Source organism: Onthophagus taurus, chromosome 2 (assembly GCF_036711975.1).
Source record: "Onthophagus taurus isolate NC chromosome 2, IU_Otau_3.0, whole genome shotgun sequence".
In the NCBI taxonomy this organism is placed as follows: domain Eukaryota; kingdom Metazoa; phylum Arthropoda; class Insecta; order Coleoptera; family Scarabaeidae; genus Onthophagus; species Onthophagus taurus.
The window spans coordinates 14,846,076-14,868,955 of record NC_091967.1 but is presented as its reverse complement, the minus strand read 5'-3'; the positions used below and the strand labels follow the sequence as shown (position 1 = coordinate 14,868,955).

The window sequence follows — 22,880 nt, the reverse complement described above, 5'->3', positions numbered from 1 at the left end:
TATTTTAACAGTAGAGACTATGGATTTTAATTGGTGCAATGTTAGAGTACCATCGTAACTCGACGATAGAAATTCTGCAGTCGCTGTTTGAGCTGAAAATGGAGTTGAAGCGGTTTAAATTCCCCGATGTGCGGACCATTAAATGAAATTTACTGTATATCTCGCGTATATAATGAAATGACACTTTTATGGGGGAGCTTTGTTACTTGCCACTCTTCGAAATTATTGATGAACACCTCGCGATTGCACATCGTGCAAGGTTCATTCCATATCGATTTCTTTGCAAATGCCTCCGAGCGTTTACTAATTTGTCTTCGTTATTCCTGCAGCGCAACGCGAATCGTCATGAAAATGGCTCTTAGGTTTATTACCCTTTCATTTTTGATTAGTTTTTTTAACGTTATTAATCTTCTTTTAAAGTATTAATTTAACGATTATCTAAAGAATATTTTGAATGTACTGAAATTGCTTTTTAATGTAGATTATAACAATTTTCTTTTGTGAATATTTAACTAAAAGAATTAAGTTAAGTTTTAATTTGCGTGCTTCGAAATCCATTATTTTAAGTGACTGATTGCTGAAAGCCGTCATAGGAATTCATAAATCACCACACTTTCTAGACTTTTTAATTAATAGTTAGAAGGAACTCGATTTAATTACTACGTCAGCGTTACCACAAATAAATTACTCTTAGCTACACCACTTTATATGAAAACTTATACTTAAGGTGCTTTCTATAATGAGAACCTCTTAAAAGAGAGACTCTCGCAAAAAAAAATACATTTTACAATTTTTTTTTTTATTTCAGGGTTTGTGTGTTGCCATACTTTATTGCTTCTGTAATGGAGAGGTAAGTTTAATAGATAACATAAATGAAAGTTTTGTATTAATGTAGAATATTTTAAAAGTTTCTGCTCGTAATGTATTCCTGTAGCCCGTGTCAGAGATGTTTAGTAACTTTTTGAATTGAAATTACCTCTGAAATTTTGAAAGTTGTTGGATAATTGTTCAACCTCAACTTCTTGCGTAACTTTACAATGGATATAGATTGAAAGTTTCGACAGATAATTGAGGCGGTGATTAAACTCTTCCTTGAATCAATTAAACTTCATAATTACGACGGGACTTTAGCATCAATCTTCCTGAACTTAACAGATTACATCCGTTTAAGTCAAAATTAGGTTTTCAAAAAGTGTAAATGCAAATCATTTAAATATGAATTTAAAACAATTAGAAATGCAGAGATAAAGTATTTTTGAAAGACTGATTTCATTATTACGGTATTGTTAAGGTAATGAATGTACCAAAAATTTTATTTTCATTTAATTTATTTTGACGTAACCTAATTCCGTCACTTCCATATTTCTTAAAATATGTTTTAACAAATTTCTAAACCAACTTCTGAAAGGCTGCACTTCAGATTCATAACGAGTTCCAGGGCCCTACTTTTCACTAGATTTCCCTTGTAACTAAAGGATTCTGTTTATAAAGCTCACCCACATTTCCAAATTCTTCCATATAGTCGTCGTTAACCGATTATGTAGATATAACCAGATTTTTGAAATGCAGTTATTCAAATATTTGGAAAATACCGTGATGATGTCATCCATAATTCTTATCCTCAAATCAAGCCTTTACAGTTTCCGAGTGCGGTTTTATAGAGTTAGCAAAGTTGCCGAGTCAGCTTTATTCAACGTCGTTCCCACTTCCATTGTAATATAAATTCTAAAGTAATATATAAAGTCTATTTGAATTTTCATATTTTCCACCCAATCTTTTTTCGCAATATAACATTTAATTAGTTCGTAATTCGTATTTTAATGTTGTATTGCAAGTATTAATCCAGAGCAGCCTTAATTTCTGTTGCTATTTCTCTATAATTGCTATTCTTCATTCCCCATTATAAACATGAGAATGATAATGATTATATTCTGTATACAAGAACAGTAACCTAGATATGGTATTCTAGACAAGGATTTGTTATTTTGGTGATCCTATGTTTATTGTCAAAGTCATACTCCCACAGAATAATTTGATATCAACAAAAACATTCTGTTATAAAGATATGTTGCTTATAAAAGTGCCAATCTTGCTCGCGTAATACCTTAGTTTTTAAATCACATCTTGTCTTTATAAAAGCACTATCAAGTCCAGTTGCTTTCATCTCCGCCGAGAGAGATGCTTAAAATCTACTCAATAACTTAAGTCCGTTTCACCATATGTTATAAATATATTACTCTATAAGTTGCTATTGCATCACCTATAGCTGTGCGGAGATGTCTTGTTTTGGACAACGTCTTGTTGAACATTCAGGATGTATACTGCCATCATATAAACCAATATGATATTAGATAGTTAGATTGTGGTAAATGAAGCATACATTTTGTAAATGTTGAAATATTAATTTTAGCCTATACTAGCAGAATTTCAAACATCCTATTATCCATTATACCCACAATCTTTACCTCAATATTAGTTTATTTTCCTTTTTTGATATAAAAAATGAAATCTACCGCGGTGACATCTAAGTAATGTTTAGTTACTCCCTAAACATATTTAACAAGCTCGTTACTCATTAATAAAATTAATATTCATTCATGTTAATAAAAATGGTTTAAATAGACGCAGTAAATTGTTGGCGTTTACACAGCAGTTTGCCTTCGAGGTTGATCAGTTGACATTTCGGTGTAGTTCAATTACAACAAACGCCATGGGCATCGGGAAACATTAAATTTATGTATTCATCATTCAGTTTAATCAATGTGTTTCAGTTGCAGCCACCAGCTACCTCAGTATAGGAAATCGTTGAACATTTATTATTATACATTATTGTTGTATATTGTTGTCACATTAATGATTATTTATTTCTTTTCTTAGGTCATAGCACAAATAAAGAGGAAATGGTCTGCGTGGGCCGTTAGAACCAGGGCTAATTCATGTACTGTTACAACGGTTTCGGTACGTAAGGTAGATACCATCACCTCTTATTACTCTTCTTTCACATTTACTTTTTTTCGATTTTATTTGGAATGTATTTTCCAGATAGTAAATTAGGTAACGTCTTCTTTTAAAAAAGATTTTAAAAGGAGATATTACAGAATAGTATTGATCACATTTATTTCACGAGTGAAACCCTTTTCTAAGGTGCGGAAGCGGTTTCCTTATGCTTTTATTGCACCACTCTGGAAAAGGTGATTCACAAAGGATGATGCTGTGCACTTACAATGGCTTGTAAAGGTCTAAAAGTTTCAAAACGACCTCACTCCTTTTAGAGGTCCTTAACATATTTACGCAGTAAAGGAATACCAGTGTATTGAATTGTTACGTTCTTTAGTTGTTTTTAGTGCTAGGTGAAATATGTGAAGATTATAGTTACGTTTTTATGATGGAGGGTGTTTTACAATAATAACTGCAAGAAATGGATTTGATTTAAAAGAAAGAGGGTGAAATTTATAAGAAAAATGATACCTTCTTTCAAAAATTACCCTTAATTTATCACTGTTATTATTTCTCAAGAAAAATTTTCTGCTTACTTTACCAATGGAAATAAGCAAACTATTTTAAGATCGTTTATTATATTTTTTAAGTGAATTAATTGATTTTAAATAGTCATCCCTTCGTTATTAATATTTTTCATTCACTTTTTCTTTTTCTATTTCTTTTAAGATATTAAACAAATCCGCAAACGCGACCAGTTAAGCGTTAACTCACCGTATCCCATCTCTGTCTCTTCCGTAGTTCGTTCGATCCTCCTATCCAAACGTCGGAGAGGAAAAAGTATGACTAGGGGCGATCGGCCGAAGAGCCTCGCAATGGATTGCCTCAAGAAGAACTTCCACGGTTGTTGTTAGGGTAAGCAACATATCTCCAGTAGCCACTCCGGATCAATGTGTTTAGACCACAGACGAAATTACAACCGCAAACAAAACAGAATACGTGTTAGATGACCTTAGGGGAAATGGCTATTGAACTGGTGATTCGCAGCAGTGTAAATATGTACGTTTCAGTTTTAGAAATCTGATAATGTAAGATTTATAGTTTGTGAAGATTGTAGTTTAGATAATACGAATTGTTCTTGATTTTATCTTGATTAACTAGCATGATTAATTATAAAGAAACGTAAAGAAACAACGTACTCGTGTATGAATGAATAGAATATAAAAAAAACGTGTTTTAAACGAAACATTTAGTAATCTTTTAAAGACAATAAGATTGTTTGAAAATATAATTTTGTAATAGGCCCGTTAAGTGTTCAAAAAATTAGTACATTAAGATATAATTAAAACGAATTAGTAAACTTTGTTTTTGGACCTCTTACTGCACCAATTATTGCAAATAGCAATAAAAAAGCATTCGTCGGGTCATTGAGTATCATACGCTGGCAGCGCAGCTGTTTCTCATTTCCACTAAATTGTTGTGCAGTTCCCATAAATTCCCTCATGGGTTATTTAACAGCTACAATTATTTATCTTCAACAAATAATGTGTCGATATTATTATTGATGGACGTGTTTCAATTTTTTTCTAATGAAATAACCAAAACATCAGCAGTGTTCTTGGTTTGAAGTTTGAAGCTTGATTTGAAGTTTTTTTACAGATAATATATACAATCTGCAGTAGACGAGCTTGTTTATGATACATCATTATGATGCTTGGTGAGGTTTACTCCACAACTAAAATTTAACAGCTTGCTAATGCATTAAATTGCGCGAAGCATTTACGCTTTGAATTGGACGCCTTTATTACCACCACTTTTTTCTTAGAATTACTTCATAAAAAAATCTTTTCTTTTCAACTTCGAGATTATATCGCATTACCGTGCTGCTTTTTTAAAATTGATTTAGGATTCTTTCTAAAAGTAAAGGAAATAAAGGACTATTCAACATAAAAATAAAGTCGAATTGTGGGGGTGTAGCGTTTGTGCATAAAAAATGCATACCAGATATCTCTTCCATTTCATGACACCTTTTACCTTTTTTTTCGAATTTCTTGAATTTTTGAGTTTACATTGTTGTAAATAATTTTATTTACGTAAGTTTTGTTTGATGCCACAACTTTTGCGGAGTGTTTTCCACTACTAGTGTTAATCTCATATGTAAACTGTTTTAGTTTATCATTGCTGGTACTGTTCTTATCGCCATTCTATTCTCCCGAGATTTCAGGATTCGGCCATCAATACTCGTAACAACTTCTTCCATGTTGATGGTATACTACTCCAAATCTTAGTTACTGTAAATTCAGCTTCTCGGTTGTTGCCTTTTAACGTTTTAGTGATGCCATCTTCTCGTAAAACTGCATTCAACGTTCATCGTTTCGATCATATTCTGATACATACGTTGAAGCAGCGGTGTACAAATAGCAGGTCAAAAGAAATGTTTCTATTAAATTCTACCTCACTGTGGATTCTACCTCACATGTTACTAGGTACAATCTTCACATGGAATGTGGATAATATTAATCCACATCCACTTGCTTTTGATATGTATCTCGTGCGTATCTCTTGATCTATCTTGCCATCTTTACCAATCATGGTTCCTAGATATTTGTATTATTTTACTTCTTAATTTTTTTATTCGTTTTCTTTTTCTTCTTTCTTAGCGAAGCGTAGGATCATAGATTACTTTCGTTCCTCATTCAGTTTTTAGACATGTTTTCATATTTGGATGTTTCTTTGCAAGAAATCTACTTTGCCTCTCATTAATATAACATCGCCTGCGTATACTACGTCTCGGGTGCAGATCGGCGTCAGGTTATGCTATCCCAATCATGTTGGTTTTTTCTAGAAATCTTTGATAAATGGAGCGACAACAACAACTTTTCTCCCGTTACCTTAACTTTTTACACCTATCAGTTGCCTTCAATTCCTTATCTTAGAGATTTTCTCATAACAAACTAAAACTTTTTGTTGAATACTATCTTCCATGACAGTCTTCTGGTAACAATGTTCTTGAAAAAGCCAAGACTATATAGATTCGCGAAGAATCGATTTTTTCCCGATATTTCTTTATATCATAAATTATCACACGACCAATATACATAATACTTCATAATATATATTGTACATTATTACCAGTAATAATCAAGTTTTCGTGACTGTAAGTATTATTAGAAGATTTTACTCTCGGAATGTGGCTAAATTTTCATGGATCAATACATTGTTACTGTTATAGAAGAGTGTTATAGAGGCTTACATTGATTCTACTTCTAAAATATAAATATAATACATGTTGGAATTACTCTTGCGCATGTGGTTCCAGAAACACTTTTAGAACTAGACCATACTTGAAAGTTTCATAAACAGTTAGCTATTTCTTTGCAAAATTTTGCCGATTAGACGGTTTGCAATAATCCAAGAGTCAAAACTCGCTATATAGTAAACATGAATTTTGCATGCAAACATCTATCAAGTGATAGACTATCTTTAAGTAAACACCGTGACAACACCGTCGTTATATTCGATAATAATTAGAACAGAGTACTTGTTTACAGTAAACACTTAACTGTAACTGGTTACATCTTGAAATCGATATCCGATTCAATTATATACCCTTAAGGAACACAAGAAGAGGTTTCATTAACTCTTAATTGGCGCAAGAAACACTGTTGAAAATACACAATTAACCTACCCCTATTTGTTGCGTTGCCTATATTTTAGACAAATTTTTGTTGTTTTCTTATTGAATATCTATAGACTTATTTTTTTAATTTTCAATGAAGAAAGTTGGAGTATTGCGGTGAAAGGGGTTCACTTAGTTTAGTTTCACTTTAGTGTTGTGTGTATATGCGTATACGCATGTGTATAAACACGGTTACACCAAAACTTAATTAGCCAACGGTAACAAAATGATTATAACACTGAAATCGTATCCGAATCAACTTTTAGGCAAAATCCGTCATTCACGTGGCACTTAACCTGACCGCATATCAATGTAGTTTGAAATAAATTTGCACTTTAAGTAAAGATATACCATTAATATATCCTTGTAATTACGAAACAGGATCAAATATAAAAAGTAGTTTTTTTTAGTTTTTTTCATACAACCTGGCACGTTAAATTGATAAAGTAAATAAATAGTGTATAAGCCTTTATAATCATGATAAACACTATACATCTTGAAATTATTGTGCTTTTTTAAAATTTCGTAGTTAAAATTGCAACAGTCAAAAACTGAGTGTGGAGAAAACTGTGTAAGAAGAAGAATTATATCCTGCTCATCGTATATTTGAGGATAATTTTTGATGTCGATTTCAAAGCTGTGAATGCTTTAACAGTTCAAGGTGGTATGAGTTTTGGAAAGGTTCTTTTTCTGTCCACTGTTTTAAATGTTCTCTTTTGTGGTTGCTGCACCAGTGATAAAATCTTTCATGGTCTTTTAGTGAAATTTGATATTTAATGATTTATTGTCAGGTGCTGTGTTGTTATAACAGACAGAAGACTGAGGAGTTGTTTGCGTCCATTTAGAATTCATTTAGCGATGAAGATGATAGCAAACCAAAGCTCTAAAATTGGATGAAGGTGGTTTCACTATGTGTTGCAAGAGATTATTATCTAGAATGATTTTAGAGAAGGTGATGTAGTCGTGCGAAGCCAGGAATTAAGGTTGAATATCCAAATGTAGAATCTTCAGTGTTCGGGGTGAGCAGTGGTTCTTTAAATAGAAACCATCATTATTATCCTACGACTCCATTAATGATAACCATTTCCAGTTCGTTCAAATACTATTTGCCTTGGTAACAACTCATCTATCGTGTGATTGTTTTTGAGATTCTTCAGGTTGATGGAGTCGATAATAATGTTCTGGAACTAGAACTTCGAATATATTTTTAGTTGTGGAAAATCTTGAAGCTGGGAAATCTCTTTGAAATCTTTGATAGTCATCAAAAGCTTCTGCTCAGAAATATATAAATGATAATTTAAATAAACTTGATACTTATGCCATCTCTTCTAAAACATAGTGACCAATTTATCATTACTTAATGCTTAGACTTGCTAATATGTGGAAATGTTTATGAGCATTCTTTTAGTTTATTGCTGCATAACTTGCGGTCTTGTCCCGCTTGAGGTGGGCCTTGAAGCGGTGTGTCGGTTATGTCTTTTACCTGGTCTAGCTACCTAGTTGGCGATCTTCCCCTTGGTCTTCTGCCTTTTGTTTTTCCTTGAACTATTACTTTTTCTATGTCCTCTGAGTATATGCCTAAAATATTGTAGAATTCGTCGCCTGTAAATAGAGAATACTCTGCCTTTGATCTCGAGCTCTTTCAGTATAGATATGTTAGTGCGTCTATTTGTCCAAGGAATACTATATAACGGGAATACTACTAATTATTTTTGTGATTTGGTCTTTCCATATTTTTGTCAAGTTGGTCATTGCAACTTTAGCTGCATATGAGTGCGCCTAGGTTTATGAATTCTGTGACTTCTTATTTATGTTCATTTTGCAATGCCAAGCTTCGCCTTTCTTCTCTCACCAAATCCAATATTTTAGGGAGCTCCTCTCTGTCTTTGGCCAGCACAGTCGTATCGCCGGCATATCGGAAATTAGTGAGTTTCATTCCACCAATTGAAACATATAGTTACTTAATCAACATTTAAATATAAAATTGTATATATTTTTATAGCAGTGATATTTAAATTATCTAAAAATGAGGTCTCTAAATCTAAGAATTTAAGCCTAATTTTATAAGGTAAGCTTAAAAAATTTAACGGTCCTATTGCAATACATAATATCTGAGGAAAAAATTGAGTTTTCTCATTTCTATTTAGATTATTGTTTGTGATATTAGTTTATTGTAATTGTACATACACTATAATTAATATATAAGAAGCCTAATAATAAAGAATTGCTAGGAATAAACTATGTAAAGTAGAAACTGTTTAGTGTTATAAGCTGAATAATATTACGTGTGGAACTAAATGTGATATAAGTTTGCATATTTGATATGATGTCAAGGATCTAAGTAATAATCAGGAAAAGTTGAAAAAATTTAGACAAAGCACAACTTGGAAGCTTTTTTAATTTGTTTAATATTCTTTGTACATAGATAACTACATAGATAAATAACTTGTTTGCGGTGTAAATAGATTTTCGCTTAGAAATATTTTCGTATTAAATAAATACTTAATTTAATAGTAGTTTTTATTATTAATGATAGATATAGTGAGAATGTCTTCTTAATCTTCTTATGTGATTGTACTTATGTTTGTGCGACTATTTATTTATGCCGTAATATAGCTGTAAAGATTAAAAACCGTATTTTTTTTTAATAATAAATTCCTGGAGAACAACGAAAATAACATTTTCCAACGCAGTATCGAGAAATTCGTTTTTTTTTGTGTCATTATTTTTTATTTATAAAATATTGAACTATTTTTGAGTATTCATCAAAAATCTTGTTTACTTCAACATTTATATGGCGATTCAAAGAGTTTAATAGGAATGAATGTACATAATAATTGAATAAAATCAATCAATGAAAAATAATTAGTTTTTAATGGGCTATTAACAAAACTAGGGTTGTTGTATTTTTAATAAAAATAAAAATTATATTTCCTACTGTAGGATATTGAGCAGGAAAATTTCAATTCCCTCTAATAATTACCAATGGAAAAATGGCCTTTTCACGGTTTATTCATTGCAAAAAAAGACCCGGCTATTCAGGCGTGACTTTAATTTTAATGGCTGTATTGCTTTGTTGCTGTTATGCCACGTGCTGCCGCGGCGACAAAAGCAACAACATTTGCCTTGCAAATGAGGGTACTCTACCAAGTAATGGGATACAATATTTAATTTTTGACCCGCTTTATACTGCTTTGTAATCATTGTAAAAAAAATAGTTTTATTTAATTACAATTAACGTTTAATTAGATTTAAGACTCACAATGGGTTAAAAATAAAGAGGTACTATAAATTGGTTTTTATTTGGGTTTCTGTTGAATAAAAAATTCAATTAGTTTTTCATATGTTTCCGGATTTTACCTCATAGTGCTTTTAAATAAATTACAACTGCAAGCGGATGCTCCGCTAAAGTCTGATTATTAATTCCCACAACGTTTTGCTTTTCTAGATATTTTTGGTCCTGATATTCTCGTCGGAACAGAAAAATCGCTCGGATTTAGCGAGCGTTATTAGACAAATAAATCGGGAAAAACGTGATTAAACCCAAGCGTTGCCCTGTCGTCTGCTATAATGGTTCGTCCTGCAAAAATAATAAAGTGTAAAGAAGGTACGGAGATGCCGGGTTAATCAACGAGTTAGGAATGCGTGCTAGCGACTGGAAGTTCGTTATCCTCATTTTAGCCCTTTTTTCTTTTTAATATAATCCACCCTTTCTCGACCTGAGAACAGATTAATTGTTTGCTCTGTTTGGAACTTTTTTCTTGTTTTTATTACAAAAGAGTATTAACTCTACGAAAAAAAGAAAACATTTTCTTTTTTTTAATTATAATTTAGCACAACAATCATTTTAGTTTTGATATCAACAACTCATTCATTGTAATAAAAGTCAAATTTTCGCTCATAAAGTTCTAAGATACAATTTATCATTAAAAGAACTACTCAGACGTAAACCTATAGTATTAAGTTGTCTCGTTTAGTTAAACGTCCAAGTTTCAGGTATTGTTTACAACTGAAACAACTGGCACCAACAGGGGGATTTATTCTCTGCGTTTTGACGCTGACATAAGAATGCCCTTAAGCGGTTTACCATCCAAATGGAAACATCTGCTCACGGAGCACAGCACCACAAGAACTACGTAAATCCTAGTTAGCGGATGCAACATAACGAACTGTTCTTTGTTGGGAAATTGCTTTGATCTACTAGAAAATTGCTTCGTGTTAATACGAGAATAATCCTTTAAAAAACACGAAAACTAAGTAAGTCTTAGTACTAAATAAACTTTAACTAAATGAAATCCCCTTAAATGAAGTATAATTACAGTATGTTTGAGACTTTAAAAATATATATATCGCTTAATTAATACGAAAAGGGTTTGTTGAATTAATTTAATAAGGAATTTAATAAGGAACTAATTAAACCACCATAATATGAAACATCAAAGCAATCTCGTTTCATCAACCAATATGGTACATAATTGATGATGCGTTAGCCGTGAGGCTCACTAAAACTAATATTCTATAACGTTGTAGCTTTGTTGGTGAATATCTTCAAGATAATTAAACCAGTCACATTTCCGCGAGCACTAGAAGTCTCCTTCCATAAAATTCGATCGGTAACAAAGTGAATTAGTCTTGAATAGTTATTCAAGCGTGTGAACTTAGTTTCCAATCAGCTTTAGTTCGGTTAACATTCCAGTACTTCCGTTCAAGTCACAGAATATAGAAAAATATAGAACAATGTAACGCTGAATAACAACTAAAAGTAGAGCTAACACTAGCATTAGAACTAATACTAGACCTAGAAGTTGAAACACCCGAAACATTCTAGTTCTAGGTCTAGTGTTGCTAGTTTTAGTCTAATAAAAATATACAACAATCTAACGTTATAACTAAAACTAGAGTTAACACTAGCACCAGAACTAACACTAAACCTAGGACTAGAAATATTCAAGTTTAGCCGTTCGTCTCTTAAAATGGCTAAACCCGAATATTTCTAGTTCTAAGTTTGAACTTTTATGTTCAATAAAAAAAAATTCTTAATTAAAATTGGTATTTATATCAGCAATCAGTTACCAAACTCTTAATTTGTAGTAAAGTAGAGGAAAACACCCAGAAAGTTTTCTAATTATTTCGGTATTACTCTTGGAATCGTTGATATGCAAGCAAGGTATAAAGTGAAACTACTTAAAACACTTTGCAAATACATTGGTTAAATTTGCTCGTTCCTAGTTTTAATTATTTTTATCTTCTTTAAGGTGGAATTAAAATTCCAACAATTAAAAGCTGCAATTTAATAAGTGTTTACGTGAAAACATAATTAAATAGTAATCACATTATCTTCTTATAAAGATAAACACGAATTCTTGCAAAATTCTTATTTTTATTTCAATTTTACTGCGATATACATGGAGATCAGCGAGATGGTTTACGGTTATCCTTTGAACGGGACGGCTTTATCATGGTCATATATTTTAAATTCAGCCCATAACATACCATAACACAACCGTATAGCATCCAACGGGAACATATTCAAGAAAGTATCGTCCGGATAATCTGCTATTAAAATTTACACGATCCATTTCTCTGGTTACACGTGAGGTCAATGTAAATGATCGTCTTGAATAAAACATTGCGAAAAAGTCGTAAATTTTTTCGCACGAAATGCTTTTGAAATACGTGAGATCATTGTTTACTTTTGACACATCGGTCGTTGGCTATTGTATTTGGTATTCTGAACGAAAATAACCGATTACTGGAATAGTCGGGATGCGTTTGATGGACGAAGCGTAGAACCAGCTTCGTTATTTTTACATCACCGATTCGCTATGATTGGATTTAAACTGGTTAAAACATCTTTTCGTCGCTGTTCTTAAAATTTACTTAGTATTCGTAGATGTCAAAAACTTTTTGTCTTAATTTGACATTATAATTGAAAATATAATTACCGTCAGCTTGTACACTGTCGAGTATTTAAAAGATTAGAACTTTCTGAATAACGCTGATGAGAGGCGAATTTATAATGAGTAGCCAGTTGCTTTTTGATGAGCAAAACGAAAGTTAAATCAACTTCCTCGGGCAAACTTAGTGAATAAGATGAATGTTTTTCAGTTTTGTAAACTTTTATTGCTACTATAATTTACCATTCATTTATAATTAAAATTTGCATTTTAACGAATATATTTTGTTATGTGTGTATTTTTAGAGATGGTCTCTGGCGATCTCCGACATCACCATATCTGTGTATGCACAGGGTTATTATCCGAAAGGGACCCAACCCATACATACTGAATACAATGAGCCGGTTCCGACTACGTTCTTATTTAGATTATTTCGTTATATACAATTATCTAGTAAAAAATGGATGAGTACACGAAAAATATTTTCAACATAACGTTATCTCGCGTTATCACAGAAATATGATAAATCTGGTCATAACAGACCTCCGTGAATCCCAAACAGTAGATCGTAAAGTATACCCTTATCGGGATGCACAGTCAACCGCTTTGTTTATTGAACGAATCCACAAACGCACATATTATGATGTAGCAACGTAATGATAAATTGGCAAACTTTGTTAATGACGTTCTTTTCAGAATGCAAATTCGGAATAACGATTTATTATTTAATCTTCGTTGATCGAAACATTGAAATACATCGCAATGTAAAACAAAGTTTTTTGTATGCTAGATTCAAACTGAACCGATTAAAAAGAGAAACTTTACGCAAGACTAACTACGATCGGACAACAACGATGTACAAGATCTGACAGAAGTGATTTATTACGGTCGTGTGCAAGTTAATTAACGAACGTCGTAACAGAGGTAAAAGAATGATCAGAATGATCGAAATAAATGGGAGAAGTTTAGAAACACAATAAAAATATTTACATTCATCAACTTTGTAAATAAAAGTTGCTTTATTACGGATTCGAAACATGATAAAATAATAATAAAACATGATAAGCTAATAATCCACACCATATTTTATTCTACCCCAGCAATGACTTCGATTGTTTCCAGAGACATTATTAATGTGCATTCATGAGGCTTCTGGTAATGAATTATGATTTATGAATTGTCAGTAGTTGACGGGTTCAAATTAGCTGAGCTATGATTAAAACCACACAAGGCATTCGTTTGAACAATTTGTTGACCGTATGACCCCACACACATGTAGTCGATCATCAATGGCAAATATCATTCATATTTACCAAAAATAAACTTTAATGCAGAAAGAAATGTAAAATAGGGATTGAATAATTAAATTTTATCCGTTGAGTAGCTTTTAATGAAAAGGAATGAAACTCCTTGCGAAGGATTGTGGAGAAATTAATCTAATCATAAAACCTCTCAATTTATTTACGTATAATTTAAATATGTATAGTCTATAGGTTGAAGAGAAGAAAGGTGTTTTAATAATTAATAAAATTTATTGGACAATGTTACGATAATCTACAAATCACCTATACTTTGAGAGACTTACATTCATTCGATTTTTTTAGTTGTCTCGTTGGCATTCTTGTTATTAAAAAGTAAAGCGCAATTTTCTAAAAAGCCACCTCTATAACCTGCATACAGTGCAGTAAACCTGCCTCCTTCACTTTTTATCTTAATGTTAATAGTACGCCTATCGTCGTCTTTTCCTATGTAAAAATATAAAATTTACGTTTTCTCCTGAATATTTTATTTTAAATGTATTTTTGCTGTAATCATATGGTTTCATCCCTTTAAAATTTTTTACCCATATCTCGAATACTGCATATAATAAACTTCGTCAACCAGTGAGTTCGAGTTCCCTTTTTGCAAAACAGTTCATTTTGATTAAAATATTTCCTTCTAATTAAATTTTGAAAAATTTAATAAAAGCACAGATAAAATTACAGTTTTAGAAATAAGATAAATATTTTTAAATTAAAGAAAACGAATTTGCAAATATACTGAAATATATTAAATATTCCACAAAGATCAAATTAACAACAATCTAAAATGTACAAATGTTTTCTTAAATTAAATTAAAAAAAAAAATAGAATAGTTGCTAAAATGCCTGTTTCTATTCTATATCATACTCAAAAGATCCCTTGCACCCAATAAGGTTAGTTATCAGTGTATACAGCTAACATTAACGAGAACTATCTATCGACGAAAACAATTTTTTTCCTATTACTATATTATCTTGCACTCCTTTGAACCATGTAAATGCTTAATCATCAGATATAACCACGAATTGTTTGGAACTTGGAGCTGGTGGGAGTAAGATACTGCTAACACAAGACCAAATACTGTAGACAAAACACTAGATACTAATCCGATACAGTCATAAGACTAGATACTGTTTGCAAAGGACTAGATACTGTTGGTAGAAGATAGTTACAGCTAGTGGAATATTAGATACTGCTAATAGAAGGCTAAATACCGCGGACAGAAAATTAGATATTGATAGTAAAAAATTATAAGACTAGATACTGTTTGCAGAGGTCTAGATACTGCTGGTGGAAGTAAAATACTCCGAGTGGAAGATTAAATACTGCATTAAATAAACATTAGCGAAAGGTTAGATTAGGTTCTGTTTTCAGAAGACTAGCTGTTACTTCAAGCAGCTTATATTTCTTTCATGAGACAGGCTTATAACAAATATACCTATAACACGGTATGGGTGTCGTATGGTCTGCTCCACTTACTGGATCGATCAACGATCTAATAACGTTGCAAACTTCGCTTCTCTCTGGATGAGGCATCACTAGGCTTGTATGCACGTTTATTTATCCTAGACATGTACAATATCCTCCAACTCCCTCCGTCCGCGCTTGTCTAATGTATGTAAACTCCAGCCCAAGGTAAGCAAAATTAAAAATAATAACTTTAGTCTCAAGAAATCCATTAATCAACTAGTTTTAGCACTATAATCCTTCGTAATCCTTTTTTTTTGTTAAAAATATTACAAACAAAAGCAAATCAAAACATTGAAACTATTTACAAACATTCACTTGTTTACTTAACATTTTGTTCGGTGTTTATCAATGGGACAGGTTAAAACGCGTTATGACCTATCCAGAGAGAATCGATGCGTACGACGTTGCTGGGATCGCCATGAAATATAAATAAATTGTGTAGGTACACAGTAAAGTTAACGAATTAGAGCGATTTTCAATCTTATATACGTGTAACATCAAGATTGAAAGTAAACTAAAACTTATTAAAGTGAAGGTATCATTTCATAGGATGCATAGGATGTTACTGTTACATGAAAATATTGTACAGATTGAAAGGATAAATTAATAAATTCAAATAGATTCTATTTTTGGCAATGTAAATTGAATTCGATTTCTCAGTAAGATTGTTTTTGAACTACACTGAAGTGATTACCAGTGATTGCCAGTATACTCGAAGAAAATGCAAAACTGCCCATACCGTTAATGTCAATGTATTGAAGCGAGAGCACTTTGCAAACCGGAGTGCAGTGCATTTTCGTGTGTCAGATACAGTTTTGTACGAATGTTAGTTCGCTCTCAAGTCGACACGTTTAGATATAAGAAAACGTGATGGCAGCATAGGAATTTATTCGTACAGACGTCGTCACAACGTACGTTAGCAATTGCTTCCTACGGTTGTCTGAGGAGTTGTTTTCAGCATAATGGGCGTCTATTTTATTGGGCCATGCTTTAGCGACGGCGAATCCAATTTCGTTTTATTGCTATCTTAACGTGTAAGTACGTGAGTCCACCTACCAACGGCGGCGTCTAGACGCCGTTCTATCAATCGTCGGACAAGATTATTTGCAGACGAAAACAGCCGTTTTATTTCCCTGAAGAAAATTTTAATTTTTTATACTGCTAAATATAAATATTTTAGATAAAAGAAGTCTTTCAAAAAAGAATGTGGAAGTCAAATGAATTTATGAAGTAAATTGTATTTATCCGGATAACAATTATTCCTAATTACAGGCTACGAAGGTGCATTGTGGAAGCACAGCTAATTAAGTAGTTGATTCCATTACATTTGCACCCGGCCAAACATAAAATCCAATTATTAAACAAAAACATTGCTAAAACCAGGTACGTTTCAAACAAATAAAATTATCGTTCGTAACTAATTTGTTTAAGTAAATGCTTTTGACGAAAACATTTATTTTGTCCTGTGGGTTACACACATATAATCCTTTGTAGATTGTACTTCATTTTGTAATTAATATCACATTAGCTTAGTTGGCAATTTGATAAAAGGAATAATGACCAAACTAAAATCGTAGTTTATTTTTCATATGCTCAGTTAGCACAACTTATAACAAACATTTATATAATGTCGCAGCTCCAGGGTAACAACTTTTTAATTAATTTATTTTCCCTTGATGTACAGTGTACTATATGTAGTTGAAAGTTCATTTATGTTTTTTAACCTTGTTTGTGCCAAAGTTAACTTTATAGCACCATAAAAATACATGGACCGTTATTCGATATTTTATGATACAGTTTTAAAGCGTATCGAAATTGAATAAGTCTGCGAGTAATATCATAAAGCTCTAAATTCAATTCGATACAAAAATTGCGTACATGAACATTTTCTTTTTTAGTTACATATAATTTTACATATGATTTTTCTTGGGATATATTAAGACAAATCCCTTTTCCTATGGTTATCACTTAACAAGTTTAAAGTAATGCACGTTACTTAAAGTTTCAAGAGTTAACGAACCGTAAGCGAATAAATAGAATAGTGATTCGCTCAAAGCTCCAACTTCGTAAATCTACTAGGCAACTCGTAAATGCATACTCCGTATACCCTACATCCATCTTTCAACGCCAGAGTACCGTAAGTTCATACATGGTAATTTGGCTGTGGGTATAGTTGAATTTGAAGTGGATGCAGTGTCATTACGAATTTATTATATATTAGGGAAGCGGCTTTATTCAACAGTTTGATTTTTAACTCTGACAAGTAATATACTCCATTGTGAAAGTAATAAACATTCTATTTAACCGTGGGTTCATACATTGAAAAGAACAATTTGATCCCAAACCGCATTTTAAAACGTCGAGGTAGTTGTAAATGTTCGCAAATTTCCCTAACGGCCACCCTCGTAAATCAATCCTCAACCGAGCTAATCCAGTCATTAAATCGAATTGCTCCAGTCCCCATAACAGAGGCGCGAATAAGGCCTGGTCGTTCACGTTGAAAATTGGAGCCAATCGAAAAGAAACGCAAGAACCGTGTAGCGATCGAGATTAACGCAAATTAAAATGGAAATTAGGAACTATTAGTATCTCGCCTTGGTCGATTTTAATCCCGTAAGGGTAGAACCAACTGGGACCTACGTGGCTTACGCGGATATTGCGGTAATGAAATGTCAGCTGCACCCCATGCCATCGCAGGAGTAGGTCTACTTAACCCTCTTTCTTAGTTTTTATTAGTACAGGATTGGCTGAAATCTGATACGGGACTTCGCCTGACGTTAATTGGTTAGATTCTCTGGAAAGCTTTTCAGCGCAATTAACAGCTTTTGATGTAGCTCGTAATTACTAAGTAATCCTTTTAATCAGAAGAGAAAAGTAAATTACTGTTATAAAGTCTGGATTAGATAGTGTGTATTCATGGTATGAGTGATAAAATCATGACTTACCTTCACTTTACTTTTAATTTTTTTAATAACATTTCAATGTCCACATATATTTATATTTAATATCATAATTGCATTGAAATCATAAATATCATAGAATTAATATTGTGTATTTCCATATTATTAAATAAATACGCCAATCATCAGTCACCCAAATACATAATATTAAATGAAATGAAATTGCGATTATGTTATCAAAATAATAATAAGTTTCAGTAAAATAGTTTCAGCACACTAAATAAAACAAATGATAAAAACGAAACGTGTGACCGTTTACACAACAGGTGAATTAAAGAATTTTTCTTAAATATATGATAGCACAAAAAGTGTTGGGTAATAATTTCGCGAACCAATAACTTTCAGTACAATTGAAATGAAATATTGATTTTTCCATTTACCCATTATAAGTTCATCGCACTGAGATTACTGCTATCCCTCATGTCGTATACATCCCAAAACGACATTAATTGTAAGAATGTATAGAGGTGCATTATGAAGAGGTATAATCAGAACAACGCATTCCACAAAATATTTAATCATAAACTTAATTTGTTTTGAGCACGTAATTATTACACAAGTAGGTAACCTAGGTTCAATGTCTTCGCTAATTGTTCCAAGATGCAAAGCAGCTTAACCATCCCAAGGGTGTGTATACTTAGCGTGTAGTACGTGTTCCGTCAGCTCCCAAATGTTAGGAAATAAATCAACGTTTGTTCGTAGTAGCATCGCATTAAGGGAAGATGCCACAAGGACGTCGGTGTCTTGTTTCCAGGGCGCCATTTACAGAACAATCTGGCGTGAGTTATTGCACGGCGTTTCTCGCCGAGCGGTCGTTATAGATAAGCATATCGAAATGATGTTTGGTCGGGTACATGTCGTTAGAGCATGATTGCCTTTTCCTCGAACATGTAAACAAGAGGCGTTATGCATACATAGTTGCTAGAGAAAGAAGACGTTTACTTTACGTTCCATCAATTTAGATTAAAAGTTTAATTAAAAATTAAAACGTTAATTAATTCATGTGTTGTAGTTTATCTTAAAATTTTGGGACCTTTATGAACACACCCATAAATAACGTTTGGAGTATCAAGTTTAATAGTACGCTCTAAACACCGCAACACCCTTTAAAAGTCAATTTATGGTCGTTAAAAGACCCACAATAAGTCAACTTTAAGTTCCTAGTTAGTTTAACGAACTACTCATTTATCAGGATATAATCTTATGGCGCGTTTACACATGTCAAGATGGTAAACAGAAGGACGTGTACTTTCCGTGACTTTGAATAATGCATGGCAAAGGTTCAACGGCTTTTTCTAGATTAGAGTGATGACTATTGAGATAAATATATCGAAATAAAAAACAATGAAGCATAGAACTTCAATCAACTTTGAAACCGGAAGTGGTACATTATCCTGATTAATTTTGTTTTATTTAGTATTCCTCCAGTTATCGATGGAGATTTTGCAATTTTTGTTACTCTATTAGTGCCATATAAAAATAGGAGAAAGGGTGTACTAGGTGAAATCTAGTCTTTTTATGAATAAGATGAAGCTTAAAAAGTTCTATATTTTACCTTATTGCAGAATACGTGGAGGTTTTAGGGCAGTGCTAAAACAATAGAGATATGCAGAAGATGATTATTATGGTACTCGGATGATTATGAGGTGAGATTATGGGGTTACTAAGATACTTAGAAACTCTTAGAATACTTAGAATAATTGAGGAAAGCTAAACGAGAAGGTTAAATGAAATAATATTTTCAACGATACATTTCAACTCCTGTTGGTATTGTTACTCAAACAGTAATAAAAGTTTTCGGACATTTAACGGCATATTATTACCAAGAAGCAAATGTAAGCTCGTTGCATCGGAGTAAGTTTATTAAGGATTATTTACACATGCCAGATACCCCAAAAATGTACCAATATCGTTTTCACATAGTCCTCAAGATGAAAGTAATCTCTCCAGCTCCAGCAATCTAAGCAGCTATAAGAATTTAAGAGAATTATGAATGACAAAAGAATTCATGTGTTTCAAGAGGAAACTTAAAATAAGTACTAAAAACTACTTGCAAGGAAATTTGAAATAGTTATTTATATTACAAGTGGGCTAGAAACATAATTACAGTACGAATGTGGAGAATAGCACGACGAGGTCGTAGACCGAGTCGTGTAATCACACGAGTACTGTAATTATGCTCTAGCCCACGTGTGATATACAGCATTTTATCTACGACTGCTAAAAATTACTAAAAAATCAATTTCTTTAAAAAAGTCTATTTGACATTTATAAAAATATTTTGAAATGATTGTTGACAATTTTGAATTGTCAGTTTCAACAACATGTTTACTCATCTGGAATAACAATTAATTTTTATAATAAATAGTATTGTTTCTCTGTAAGTAGATAGCACTTTTTCTTTTGTATTGTTGCTCGTTTCAATAAATTAAGTCTGTTCTGATTAGGTTAATAATGCGTTACGTAATGAAACCAGTGCGGTAATGAACTTCATTACATAACTCAAATCACCTCAAATGAGTGCGGTAATGATGACTTATCCAAGCAGTCGTAGATAATAGTTATTTATATTACAAGTGGGCTAGAAACATAATTACAGTACGAGTGTGGAGAATTGCACGACGAGGTCGTAGACCGAGTCGTGTAATTATGCTCTAGCCCACGTGTGATATACAGCATTTTATCTACGACTGCTAAAAATTACTAAAAAATCTATTTCTTTAAAAAAGTCTATTTGACATTTATAAAAATATTTTGAAATGATTGTTTTGAAATGTAAAAACATAACAATTAATGTTTATAATAAATAGTATTGTTTCTCTGTAAGTAGATAGCACTTTTTCTTTCGTATTGTTGCTCGTTCCAATAAATTAAGTCTGTTCTGATTAGGCTAAAAATGCGTTACGTAATGAAACCAGTGCGGTAATGAACTTCATTACGTAACTCAAATCACCTCAAATAAGTGCGGTAATGATGACTTATCCAAGCAGTCGTAGATAAATATAATTAAAATGTTCTTGTTTTTATTATACACACCTTTTTATGAAAAACATCACTTGTCATTTTTACTTGTCTATAAAAAAATAAATAAACGATATATTAATTCGGTATTATTAATTGATAGGTGGTAAACGCTAACAATTGAGCATTAATTACCCTAAAACCACAATTACCCAACAACGAGAGACCTGCGGTTTGCCTAAAATAGCGAATACGTATTATCCTTGATAGAACAATTTCTCACAGCATATAACAATGTGGGTTAGGTGATGCAGACAATGGTTCCTTACTGTTTAATAATAATGGTATTTGTGTTGGTGTCCCACTAAAGGGTGTGTTAATTAAACAACTATCTAATTTAATTGAATATTTAATTTTAATAAAAAGGTTTACATTAAATGTAACTATAAAAAAATGCAAAATGTAAAAATTTCAATTTGATATTCTTATGTTGTATATAAACGTATTAAATGATGAATGGTAGAATTCGGAAAATATCTACCCTTGAAAAGAAATGATTGACGTCGAAGAATATCGAAACAAAATCGAATGTGGCAACCAACAAATGTAATATATGTCCCTATATCCTCAAATAATAAATTCAAAGCAACAGGGGTCGAAAACGGAAATGGATTTTATATTTCTTTGAATATGGTGAAAATCCTTTCACATATATTCATTCCATTTCATTAATTTAATCGAAAAATTTGAGTGTAATTTTATAAATATACGTTTCACCATTTTTAAACGTTTAAAAATATGGTATTAAGGAAGGGTCTTAACGAATTGTCTTAATACCTTACCATCCCAAAGTTTAAACGTCCGATGATATTAATTAAACTTTATAATTACCAGCAAAAACTCTTTCACGGAGCTTACAAGGTACGTGGGAATATTCCCACAATGGGATTTCCGGCTATAAAATTTCCACCGTCGAAATTTGATGGTCCAGCACTGTTCAAAAGTAATTTCATCGATGTTTCTGCAAAACTTCGAGCCATGTTTGAACTAACACCTTAGTTCATCAAGCACGGTCGGAAAGGTTTAACTTTCTATATAGACACTGTCGAGTAACCTAGTTCCTGTCGCCTATCAAATGCAAACTGCGCCAGACTTATGCTCGGTTGATTTCCAACCGGAAATGGCCCGGTTTCCAGCGGAAATTGAGTTTAATCTTTGAAGGCGTGTGGTGAAGGAGATATATAAGACGTAATTGAAATATATTCCTGTGCGAAAAACACTTTGAAAGGAAAAGCTATTTGAATTAATATCATAATACGAAAAGTCGTTTTTCTTTTTTTCCCTTTTTTTATCTACATAAAAAAGAAATAAGATACAATCCAAGACGGTATCTAAAGCTATACATAACCAAAGTGCTATCCAACGCCGTAAAAGTTTTAAAAGTAATTCGATTCGAATTGCGTTGAAAAGTACGACGTAAATTTTCTAGATAAAATCATTTCAAACAAGGCATCAATTTCTACACTTTACATTTCATTAAAATGACTTTTATTTTTACCTTTATTACAACACTTAATTTGATGACAATCTTAAGCAAATTTCTCGACAAACGAAGATGCTGAAATTTAATTGTTTTTTTAAATTAAAACTCGTCCCCTGAAGCAATTTCGGAAT

General features: G+C 32.2%; 1 protein-coding gene across 5 annotated transcripts in view; it reads left to right on the top strand.

Moving 5' to 3' along the window:
• The window catches only part of LOC111426971 (Diuretic hormone 31 Receptor), a 43,202-nt gene extending 33,954 nt beyond the window's left edge, over nucleotides 1-9,248 (top strand). For 2 of the 5 annotated variants that reach the window (XM_071194349.1, XM_023061900.2), the window contains 3 exons: nucleotides 809-850; nucleotides 2,878-2,967; nucleotides 3,739-9,248. In XM_071194349.1, the coding sequence (XP_071050450.1) occupies nucleotides 809-850; nucleotides 2,878-2,967; nucleotides 3,739-3,783 (177 nt within the window). In that variant the 3' untranslated portion in view covers nucleotides 3,784-9,248. Of the gene's footprint in view, nucleotides 1-808; nucleotides 851-2,877; nucleotides 2,968-3,666 lie in introns of all 5 variants that reach the window. The other 3 variants (XM_023061901.2, XM_023061903.2, XM_023061902.2) reach the window with 3 other exon arrangements.
• Nucleotides 9,249-22,880: the final 13,632 nt, after the last annotated feature.